Consider the following 12,570-nt stretch of genomic DNA (forward strand, 5'->3'; position numbering starts at 1 on the left):
GAATACCTACCATCCAGCCATAAAAAAGAAGAAAATAATGCCATTTGTAGCAACATGGATGGAACTAGAGACTCATCTTGAGTGAAGTAAGCCAGAAAGAGAAAGACAAATACCATGTGGTAACACTTATATCTGGAATCTAATATACGGCACAAATGAACCTTTCCACAGAAAAGAAAATCATGGGTTTGGAGAGTAGACTTGTGGTTGCCGAGGAAGGGAGGGGGAGGGAGTGGGAGGGAATGAGAATTTGGTGTTAATAGATGCAAACTATTGCCTTTGGAAAGGATAAGCAATGGGATCCTGCTGTATAGCACTGGGAGCTATGTCTGGTCACTTGTAATGGAGCATGATAATGTGAGAAAAAAGAATGTATACATGTATGTGTGACTGGATCACCTTGCTGTGCAGTATGAAATTGACAGAACACTGTAAATTAGCTATAATGGAAAAAATAAAAATCATTATTAAAAAAAAAGAATTTTTTTTTTTCTTTTTTTGTCACATCCATAGCACATTCAAGTTCCTGGGCCATGGATCAAATCAGAGCCACAGCTATGACCTATGCCACAGCTGCGGCAATGCCAAATCCTTAACCTGCTGGGCCAGGCCAGGCACTGAAGCTGCCCCACCAGAGAGATAATGCTGGATCCTTAACCTGCTGCACCCAGTGGGAACTCCTCTTTTAAGAATTTTATTTACTACTCAGCCATAAAAAAGAACAAAATAATGCCATTTGCAGCAACATGGTTGGGATTAGCGACACTCATACTGAGTAAAGTAAGTCAGAAAGAGAAAGACAAATACCATATGATATCACTTATATCTGAAATCTAATATAGGGCACAAATGAACCTTTCCACAGAAAAGAAAATCATGGACTTAGAGAATAGACTTGTGGTTGCCAAGGGGGAGGGAGTGGGGTGGATTGGGAGCTTGGGGTTAATAGATGCAAACTATTGCCTTTGGAATGGATTAGCAATGAGATCCTGTTGTGTAGCACTGAGAACTATATTTAGTCACTTGTGATGGAGCATGATAATGTGCAAAAATAGAATGTGTACATGTATGTGTAACTGGGTCACCATGTTGTACAGTAGAAAAAAATTGTATTGGGGAAATAACAATTTAAAAAAAAGAATTTTATAGTTTTATATTTCGGTTAATTTTTGTGTAGGGTATGAGATAAAGGTCTAAATTCACTTTTTTTTTTTTTTTTTGCATGTTGTCCAGTTGTCCCAGCACAATTTTTTGAAAAGTTTATTCTTTCCATTTTGAATTGCCTTGGGAACTTTGTTGGAAATTAGTTAATTGTAATTAACTGTTAATTGTTAACAATTAATTAACTGTTTCTGTACTCTCAGTGCAGTTCTATTCCTATTAATCTGTTTGTTAATCCTATGGCTAGTACTACACCATCTTGATTAATGTTGCTTTATGGTGAGTTTTGAATTTTTTTTTTTTTTTTTTTTTTTGTCTTTTTGCCATTTCTTGGGCTGCTCCCGTGGCATATGGAGATTCCCAGGCTAGGGGTCCAGTTGGAGCTGTAGCCACAGGCCTAGGCCAGAGCCACAGCAATGCGGGATCCGAGCCGCGTCTGTGACCTACACCACAGCTCACGGCAACGCCGGATCCTTAACCCACTGAGCAAGGCCAGGGATCTAACCCGCAACCTCATGGTTCCTAGTCGGATTTGTTAACCACTGAGCCACGACAGGAACTCCGAGTTTGAAATTTTGAAGAGTGATTCCTCCCATTTTGTTTTTCTTTTCAAATTGGATTTAGCAACCTTGAGTTCTTAGCATGTTTATATGAATTTTAATTTCAGCTCAGAAAAAAATTTAAGATGAGAACAAAGCATTATGTCCAAATCTTAACCATATTGTCAAATAAAAATAAGCAGCATAGAGGGTACACAAGGACAATGTAACATCTGATATCATGCATTCACATTAACTGAATAAAGAAGAACTAGATACTGAAAACCCACTTGACATACTATCATAACCACCCTCATAATTCTTAAATTTGATATAGAAAAGAAGGTTCTTAATCTGACAAAATGCATTCATCTAGTAAATTACTACAAAAATTAACACCAATTGTAGGTAATAGTGCTCATTCACAGTGTACACTATACAACATAATGCAACGTACAAGGAAGTCCTAACTAATGCTATAATAAAAATAGGAATAATAATTAGTTTCATTATTATAGCTTTTACAGGTGGTGTAAAAGTTTTAAGGGACTCTGAAAGTTAGAATCTAAGAAGTTTGCTATAGGAAGTTCCAGTTGCGGCTCAGCAGAAACGAATCTGACTAGTATCCATGAGGATGCAGGTTTGATCTCTGGCCTTGCTCAGTGGGTTAAGGATCCAGTGTTGCTGTGAACTGTGGTATAGTCCTGATGCAGCTCGGATCCTGTGTTGCTGTGCTGCGGTAGACTGGCAGCTGCATCTCTGATTCCACCCCTAGCCTAGAAAGCTCCATATGCCATGGGTGCAGCCCTAAAAAGACCAAAAAAAGAAAAAAAATAGCATGAGTATTAGCGATAATTGTTGCAAAATTAGGTATTCACAACACCTACCAAACTATAACATGCCTAAGATTAAATATAATTTCTTTAAGGCCTTCATGGAGAAATTATAACACATCAAAGCACAGTTACAGAAAGACCTAGTAAATGTGCAGATACAACTCTTTATGGATAGGAATTTTAAAATTAAAAAACAAGTCAGTATTTCCCAAATTAACTTGTATTCCTTACATTGATAGCTAATTAAAAATCTCATTATGACTTTTCATAGAGTGCTGATAGGATGTTTTTTGTTGTCTTTTTGTCCTGATAGGGCTGCACCTGCTGCATATCTAGGTTCCCAGGCTAGGGATCTAATCAGACCTGAAGCTTCTGGCCTCCACTAGAGCCACAGCAACACCAGATCTGAGCTGCATCTGCAACCTACACCACAGCTCATGGCGAGGCTAGGGATGGAACCCGTAACCTCCATTCCTAGTTCTTAGTCGGATTTGTTTCCACTGCACCATGAAGGGAACTCCTGATAGGCTGTTTTTAAAATTCGTTACAGGGCCAAGAGCCAAGACAATTTTGAAGAACAAAATATTCTATATCAGGTATTAAGATGTAATTAAAAAGCCATAATTAAGACTATTGAATTAGCATATGATAAGATAAATTGACTAATGGTATGGTGAATCCAGAAAGTCACCCAAACTTCCATGGAAAATCAGTAAACAATAAGTGTCATTTTGAACGAGAGAGGGGAAATTCCTATTATTCAGTATAGGCATACCTTGAAGATATTGCAGGCTTGGTTCCATACCACTGCAATAAGTGAGTCACACATTTTTTGTTTTTTCAGTGCTTATAGAAGTTATGCATACACTATAATGTAGTCCTTATGAAACGAATGAAATAATAGCATTGTTTAAAAAGACAACATACAACAGAAGAAAGGGTGGGGGAAAAAACTGTAATTGCAATATATACATCTAAGGATAACCTGACCCCCTTGCTGTACAGTGGGAAAAAAAAAAAAAAAAAAAAAAGACAACATACACACCTTAATTCAAAAATACTTTATTTTTAAAAACTGCTAACCATCACTTGAGCCTTCAGCAAGTAGTAATCTTTTTGCTGGTTGAGGGTTTGAAATATTGTAAGCATTACCAAAATGTGACACAGCAACATGAAGTACCCAAATGCTATTGGAAAAACGGTGCTGATGGGCTTGCTTGACACGAGGTGGCAACAAACTTTCAACTTGTAAAAAAATGTAATGTCTGCGAAACGCATTAAACAAAGCATGCCAAATAATTTGTATGGACAATAGATCCTCATACCCTACTCAAGAATAAATTCTAGGTGAATTAATCTAATAGTCAAAACCTCAGTATTAAAAGGAAAACTTTTAGTAATTCCTGTTGTGGAGCCTGACTAGTATCCATGAGAATCTGGGTTCGATTCCTGGCCTGGCTCAGTGGGTCGGGGATCTGGCATTGCTCTGAGCTGTGGTGTGGCTCAGATCCCTTATCACTGTGGCTGTTGCAAATGCTAGCAGCTGTAGCTCTGATTCCATCCCTAGCCTGGGAACTTCCATATGCCATGAGTGCAGCCCTAAAAAAAAAAAAGAGCAAAAATAAATAAATAAATAGAAAACTTTTAACTTAAAGGATCAGGAAATATATGTATGATTTTAGGATAAGAAGAGAATTCTTAAACAGTATACAAAACTCACAAACTAAATGAATAGATTAATAGATTTTATTAAAGACTTCCGTAAAAACAAACAATACTGTAAGCAGTTAAGAGAAACTTATGTTCACACATATTTGCAGCACATAGCAAAAGGACAGAGGAAACAGTTGTCATATTTAGGTAATTAATATCAACAAGAAAACTGGACAATTTAAGAGCAGAGGAGTACTAGGACAGAAAGAAACAGATGGTGAACATAAAAAAATGCTTCACTCTCCCTCGAAATCAGAGAATGCAAATTAACACCAGTTACGATTTCATTTTAGTAGCTATCGTATTGACAAAAATGTAAAAGATTGCGTATTAGCAATGGGAGTGTGTACAAAGATTAATTTTCATAATGCCTTGCTTTCCCACTTTTAAACTAATCATGATTTACTTTTTAAAATACTCTGAGAACATAATTCAAATGGATATTCTGTTTATTGTTCCACATCTCTATATCTTAAATTCAGCAGAAGTGATGTTGATTAGCAAACTGATGTTTGGTATGTTTGTTTCCTGGAGGCCAGTTCTAGTTGTAATAAGAGGAACGTACTTTCTTGCTAAAGTGGCCCCCATTTCTGTGGATTGGAAAATTTTGGACAGATGACTCACTTCTCACAAAAACATATTGGACATCTCTTTTAAGATTTCTTTTTAAGTTATTCCTTTTTTTTTTTTAAAAGCACTTGTTTATATATCTCTCTCTAGATCAAATGAATGTCTCATGACCAATTAAAGAGAAGATGGGGATTTTTGAGATACTAGAAAATTCTGAATTTTCCAGTCCTGATTGTTTGTTTTAAATTAGAGCTAAAGAATGTCTTCAAAAGGTTCTTGTTTACATCCTGTGATGTACCTGTTCTGGTTTTAAAATCCAGATTTTTGACACAAATGCTCCCTGCTTCGTCTTTATAAAAAGGTGTTCTCAAACCAGAACTTGTCTTCCATCACAGGGTCAAGCTGCCATGAAAAAGATACTACTTCATTAGCTTTGTTGTTCAGTGAGTCATTCTTCTGTATTACGTGGCAGTTCCTGGATGTGTTGAGAGGTGTAGTGAAAGTAGAACTTAAACATTTCTAAGCAAACATGTTTGATGGAATCTTTCACTAATGTCTAAGCAATTGTACATGATATTTTTCTCTTAGAAGTTTGGGGTGATTCCTTATTTAAAGGCTGAAATGTGCTAATATTTCTCTTCAAAACGTTGAATAAGTGTGTCTTGTTTTAATTTCAGTGCTCTATTTCAGAGGATTATTTTGGTTTTGAGCTTTTTTAAGTTAATGCTACTTAAGTTTTTATTACTCTATTTGCTGTATCAGTCAGTGCATTGTCACAAATAACATACTACGTTTATTAATCTTTTACCATTGATTATGGTTATAAAAGTCAGGCCTAAGGAATCATATTTATGAGAAAAATTAAGTATTATCTTTTGGTCTTTCTCTGGAATCTGCTAATTTTATAATTTGGCTTACCACTGCTGCTGCCTTCAGAAAAGAGGTAACATGCCAAAATCTAGTGAAGCTTGTCTTTCCGTTACACACGTTTTACATCCCTAATTTTGGTAATGATTGTAACTCTGCACAGGTTTGATTAAAAATTGAAATGGTTTTTAAAGTGAATTGTAAAAACAAATGTTTCTCAGGATTTTATTTTTGGCTTAGATGTGGTAAACTAAGCTTAAAGTTACCACATGCTGTCATGCCATTCTCTTGTGCATATCTAGGACATGGGTTCAACAACAATGCCAAGCAAATGGTGGCCAGACACAATAAAAATGCTGTCTCTTTAGGTGTTACTTGATACCAATATAATCTGAAAGCATGAGCATTTTTGGCCTCCCTGCAGCATATGGAGTTCCTGGGCAAGGGATCAGATCTGAGCTGCAGTTGTGATCTGTGCCACAGGTACAGCAATGCCGGATCCTTTGCCTACTGTGCCTGGCCAGGGATCAAACCTACATCCCAGTGCCCCAGAGATACTGCCAGTCCCACTGGGCCACAGAGGGAACTCTGAAAGTATGAACATTTAATTATAGGCAAATGTACTTGATTATATAGTAGTTGGTCACTCATATGATCTAGAATGTACTTGTTATTGTATATTCTTTTTGGATCTGATTGAAATGAGTACACATTTGAAAACTCAACTTGCTGAGCTATGTCTACAGGTTCTAGCAGAGAAATGCAGCCCCAAAAGATAAATTAACTTGTCCACAATTTTTCCTGATATCCCTTTTAAATCTTTTGTGTCCTGTAGTCAGATGTAAATATAGATTGGTCCCAAGTCATGTCTCTGGGTCCTTTTTATTTCTTAATTCTTACTACTTTTTTTGTTTTTTTTTGGTCTTTTTTTGTCTTTTAGGGCCATACCAGAGGCATATGGAGGTTCCCAGGCTAGGGTAAAATGGAACCGTAGCCAGTGGCCTACGCCAAAGGCACAGCAATGCAGGATCTGAGCTGCATCTGTGACCTACATCATAGCTCAAGGCAGCACAGGATTCTTAACCCACTGAGTGAGGCCAGGGATTGAACCCGAGTCCTCATGGATGCTAGTTGGGTTCACTAACCACTGAGGCACTCTAAGTCTTACTACTCTTCAGATTACTCTATATCCTCACTGTTTGCTTAAATGTCACCACATGAAAAGGTCTTTCATAGTGGGGGGGGGCAGCATTATGTGAGCTGTTCCTCTTCTCTAAAGTATTTTAGAACATTTATAAAATAATTATGTACGCCCGCCTCTTCATTCTCAGCACACAGCATGACCACCCACACAATTACAGTGGTCAGATGAAGATTTCATTTCTTCTTAGTTAAATAGATGTTATTTAAAGAAATATAAAAATAGCGTAGTTAGTAAAAAACATGGCAAATTTCATATGTACTTTTTATTAGATAAGTTATATAGAGTGTAGAATTTTTTTTTTTTTTTTTTTTTTTTTTGCGTTGTAGGACCACACCCGCAGCATACAGAGGTTCCCAGGCCAAGGGTTGAATCAGAGCTACCGCTGCCAGCCTATGACACAAGAACAGCCATGCAGGATCTGAGCCATGTCTGGGATCTACACTGCAGCTCACTGCAATGCCAGATCCTTAACCCACTGAGTGAGGCCAGGGATCGAACCCACAACCTCATGGTTCCTAGTCAGATTCATTTCCCCTGTGCCACGACGGGAACTCCTAGAGTGTAGAAATCTTAAGTGCTCAATTGGTGTATCTGCTGTATAACTACCCTCCAGATTAAGATGAGGTGTTTCTTCTCAGAAGGCTCTCTGTCCTCCTAATTAATAACCCTAGCCAAGGTAAACACTCTTCTAATTTTCGTCACTACTGACTAGTTCTACATAGAAAAATCTATGACAGACAGGTATGTGAATTAATGAAGTTTGGGAAATGTTAACAAAAAAAATTTCTCTCAGTACCAGTGAATACCTTTTGTGAGAACAGATCAATTATATAGTTACTTTTCCCTTTTTCCTCTTACTCTGTATAATTTATTACTGGATTTTTGAATAAAGGTCTTAGCTGTTGCCATCACCACCAATACTAAGTGTATTTCTTTGGATACTTGACAGATATGCAATGAATCCCATCTTAATTTTTTGTAAAAATGAGATCTCTGACATGAATACCTTGTGCTGGGGAACCAGGCATAGGCTGGAGGCTTTCCTCTACCCTATTTAGCTCATCACCAAGGTCATACCTGCTGTGTTCCTACTTTTGTCTCTACCTTCCATTGAATTATCTTTATACCAGTACTAGGGTGTATGACGAACAGTGTGAGAATATTATACTACTTGGCACAAGACAGGTTTAATCTTTTCATGGGAGTCAATGGAAGTTCAAGGCCTGAGTAGACCTGAAGGTAAGGCACCAGCAATGCCAGAGGCAATCCTAAATTGATTAATTGATCAAATTAATTGATCAAATCGAATCATTACTGTTTGGACTTGTGATTCAGTCATATTTCTCAGACACTTGCGTGGTTGGCTCCTTGGCACTTAGGTCTCAGCTGGCATTTCACTTCAGAATGAGTATCTGCCATTCTCTCATCCACCACCCCCCAAAGGACTACACTCTTTCCAGCCTGCCAGTCTCTCATCATCTCTATGTGATCTGGCACTTTATCTGTTTTGTTCACTATATCAGAGAGCTTGTTGGAAACACGAAGCAGGAATAAAGTGAGAAGAATCCAGTGAACACACTGAAGAAGGAAATACTGTTTCTTAGAATTAAAGAAAGATGAAAGAACTCAGAATTGGATTAGTTTATCAAGCACTAAACAGAAAAGCAAAACTATACTCCTGGATTCATTAGAGATAAAATAACATCAAAGGCAAAGCGAGTTTCTAAAACCACACCTCCCACAAAGGAACAAAGATCAGGTAGACAGCAGAAGCATCTCAACAGTAAAATAAGACTAAATTTTTCTATGTGTTGAAGGGGAAAAAAATCCCAACCTAGAATGCAACTATACTATTTAAATGTGAGGTAACATCAACGATATTCCAAGGCATACCAGTTTTGCCATGCAGAAAGAAGTAAAGTGACTGATCCAGCCCTGTGAAACAGTATCGTGTAGAATCCACAATTTCAACATGGACTTTTAGTACCTTTGAGGATCACCCTAATTCAGTACTTCAAAATGCAGGCTATTCTTAATAAGCAGCAGTGCTTTTGACAAAGCAGAACTATAACAGCCTAGAACTAGAGAGAGATGTAGATGAATTTCAAGCCTGCATCTAACGTCACTGAATAAGGTAGCCTACACCTTCAGAATTAGATGTGATGTTCTAATCTAATTCACAGCTTATGAACCACTTCCCTTAGAAGAGTCCTAGGATCTCCCTAGTTTTGATGTATATTTCTCTGAAAAAACAGAAGCATGCCTTTTTTTGGTTATCAGAGAAAGGTACTTTTGTGATTTCCTCATGCCATTGTAAACCTAGTTCTGTAATACAGTATAGCGGTTAAGTCCTGGCTCTGGCAATTATAAACTCATGTAAAATGAGAGAAACCATAGTAACTCCTACCTTAAAGGATGTTGTAGGGTTTAAAGTAGGATCTTGCACAAAAGGAAAAGATTAAATTGGATTATAACTTCAAAGATATTATGGACAAATGAAACAATATATATAAACTACTTCATGCAGTGTTTGACAGTTAATTTTCAATAAATGACAGGTACCATCATCACCACCATCACTACTACATTTTATATTAAGAGGAATTTAGTGAACTACCAAAGAAATGGTGCTTAAGTAGAAGAGTCAAATACAACCCATAGCAGAATCTTTCAGCTGTGCTATAATGTCTCACAAAATACTAATTAGGAGTTCCTGCTGTGACTCAGTGGGTTATAAACCTGACTAGCATCTATGAGGATGCAGGTTTGATCCCTGGCCTCGCTTAGTGGGTTAAGGATCCGGCATTCCTGTGAGCTGTGGTGTAGGCCACAGATGTAGCTTGGATCCCGAGTTGCTGTGGCTGTGGCTGCAGCTCTGACCCCTAGCCTGGGAACTTCTATATTCTTCAGGTGTGGCCCTAGAAAGGAAAAAACAAAAACAAAAAACGAATTAGAAATCTCCATTCCTTGGCAAAAGGTATTATCTGTTTGCTTCTCTGAAGGGAAAAAGGATCCTCTTTTTGCCCTAGTTATACTCTTTTCATTTCTAATATAAACATGTAGCTGCAATTCTTTTTTTAAGTTTTCAAACTTTTCATTTGCATATTAAAAAATTGTGCATTCCATACTTTAAAAATCATTTTAACTAAAACAAAATGGCAGTCTGATTAAACTGTATTTTACAGCCCTCAGAACATCATGGACCAGCTTGCTTTCTCGCTAGATTTCACCGTCGTCCCACCTAGCCTTCACCAACAAGCAAGTTCTTCTCCTTCTCTACCAGCCAGACAGGCAGATGTGAGAGGAGGGTGCGGATTTTGTGTCAGTAGTTTTCCATTCTTTGATGTGAAAAGGGGCAGCATGATCATTTACACTTGATCCAATCTCTCTGCATCTTAGAAAGGTAAACAGCTAAAAGTAAAACATGAAGGCAATGCTTGTGGAATTTACACAACATACTGGCGTGAACGCCTCATTATCACTTTCCTGCTTGCTTCTCCTGTTCAATTGTTTCTTTTGAAGGCAGTGGATTTTTCTCTTGTCTTTCTGTCTTCATCAATTTCGACTTATGGAATTTCTCAATCTCAGCCATATTAACTTTGTCAAACATGGTTGCAAAGGAAGCCCATCGAAGCGTGAGGAGGTAGAATTCAGTCCATGCAGTGGCTGCTGCTGACTGCCACTGTAGCTGCAATTCTGACGCATTTTCCTGAACTGCAGAACTCAAAAAGAAGTTTGACTCGAGCACATTAGGTGAGGAGAACAATTACCTTAGTCCAGACTGAGTAGATCTTAAAAGCTTTTAAAGAAAGTGGAAATTGCCCCAGGGAAGGTGTAAAGTGTTATGAGCTCAACTCTTGACTATTTACAACACGACAACATAAGCAACCAACCTGGATATGTTAATAAGCATTCACAGGCACTTTTAAAAAAAAGAACATGTTTATTTTCCTGAAGCATCTCTAACATAATGGCCATTTTCCCCTACATTATTTCTATTTACTGTACTCACTGTTGCAAATTTATCATTAAATTCTGCTCATTCTCCAAAAAAATGTCATTAAATTCTGCTCATTCTCCAAAAAAAAAAAGCTTTTGACAGTTGATCTGGAAATTTGGGGGTGGGGGAGATAAAACAATCTTTTCGGTTTAGCATGTAAGAAAATATCAGATTTGAAATGATGAGATCTGGATTTTTGTGCCTGTTCTGTTCAATGTTGGATCAGACAACCTATATAAATCTATTTCCTCATACCAGTGGGGCTGATATTCCCTGCCCAGCATAGTTTACAGGTTTATGTTGCAGTCCAAACAGGTTAGAGCATGAGAAAAAGCACTCCAAATTATTCAGTGCATAGCTTCAGGGGATGACCAGACCATCTTTAATTACAGCCAGAGTCCAGGTGAAGGAAAGGAGGCCGTTCTGTGTATGCCAACAAGGCTCCATCAGAAAGTCAAACTTGTGTTTGGGGGGTATAGTTACAATGGAAAAATTTTATTTTATTTTATTTTATTTTTTGGCTTTTTAGGGCCGCGCCCATGGCACATGCAGGTTCCCAGGCTAGGAGAATGAAGACTGAAACAATTTTTGAAATAATACTATGATATTATTTACCTTTTTCTCTCTCATTCTCTCACAAGTATACAGTGGAGTTTTCCAAAGGCTACACACTATGTGATGACATTGCTCTGAGGACGAATGGAATGGGTGCTTGCTTATTCTTGCAAAAATTTTCAGTTTTACTTTCTAACATGGTAATGTTGACCAATACAGACCTCATAACAAAAGTTATTTGGGGGCCTTAGTAATTTTCAGGTTGCGGGTTTGGTCCCTGGCCTTGTTCAGTGGGTTAAGGATCTGGCATTGCCATGAGCTGTGGTGTAGGTCGCAGACATGGCTCGGATCCCGTGTTTCTGTGGCTCTGGCATAGGCTGGTGGTTACAGCTCTGATTAGACCCCTAGCCTGGGAACCTCCATATGCCATGAGAGCAGCCCTAGAAAAGACAAAAAATAAAAAAAAAATACATAAAATGTAGTAGTGAGTAAAGAGCAAGTAACAGCATGGAGCACCACAGAGGCAGCATATCCTCTTCTGCCTATCATGTTAACCTTTCCAAGAGTCAGCTTCTAGTTTTGTTAAATCTCTTTCTCTTTCCCATATAATATTGATTCTTGCTTTCATCTTGTTCTGCTTTGTTCTGCGGCATGCGCAAGTTCCGGGGCCAGGGATCAAATAGGTGCCACAGCAGCAACCCAGGCCATTGCAGTGACTATGCCAGATCCTTACCCTGCTATGCTACAAGAAAACTCCTCAGATTCTATCTTTTGATTGATGGGAGGAGATTGAGAAACTCTTTCAGAAGTTAGCAGGCAAGAGTAAAGAAATAGGATACACACAAAAAAGTTTAAGAGGTATCATAGATGTTATTAAAAGTACTAACATCTGGATAGTGGTCCCAGGAGTAAAGAGAAAACAGGATAAAATATTTGAAAAAAGGATGAAGATAACTTTCCAATAATTTAAGGATGATAATCTCAGAATATAAGGGCTCAGAGAGTGCAAAAGAAGAGATAAGAAAAAACTCCAAACTGGGCATGTTATGGTGAAATTTAAGCATAACAAAGCTGAAGAGAGAATTCTAAAAATTTCCAGAGAAAAACCACAGATCACCTACAAAG

General features: G+C 37.8%; 1 protein-coding gene across 1 annotated transcript; it reads right to left on the bottom strand.

Annotated features, from left to right (window-relative positions):
- Window positions 1–10,368: 10,368 nt before the first annotated feature.
- Window positions 10,369–10,500, bottom strand: LOC100513953 (thymosin beta-4-like). Its single transcript, XM_084995015.1, has one exon. It carries the CDS (start codon window positions 10,498–10,500, stop codon window positions 10,369–10,371), a length of 132 nt encoding a protein of 43 aa, XP_084851141.1.
- Window positions 10,501–12,570: the final 2,070 nt, after the last annotated feature.

The sequence above is a fragment of the Sus scrofa genome, chromosome 14 (genome assembly GCF_054392235.1).
Source record: "Sus scrofa isolate SSC_HxYL_T2T_F1_AM1 chromosome 14, Sscrofa_HxYL_maternal_Yorkshire_Landrace_v2.0, whole genome shotgun sequence".
Classification (NCBI taxonomy): Eukaryota; Metazoa; Chordata; class Mammalia; order Artiodactyla; family Suidae; genus Sus; species Sus scrofa.

Coding starts and splice junctions, on each gene's coding strand:
- LOC100513953 (XM_084995015.1), bottom strand. CDS start 10,500: ATGTTTGACAAAGTTAATATGGCTGAGATTGAGAAATTCCATAAGTCG.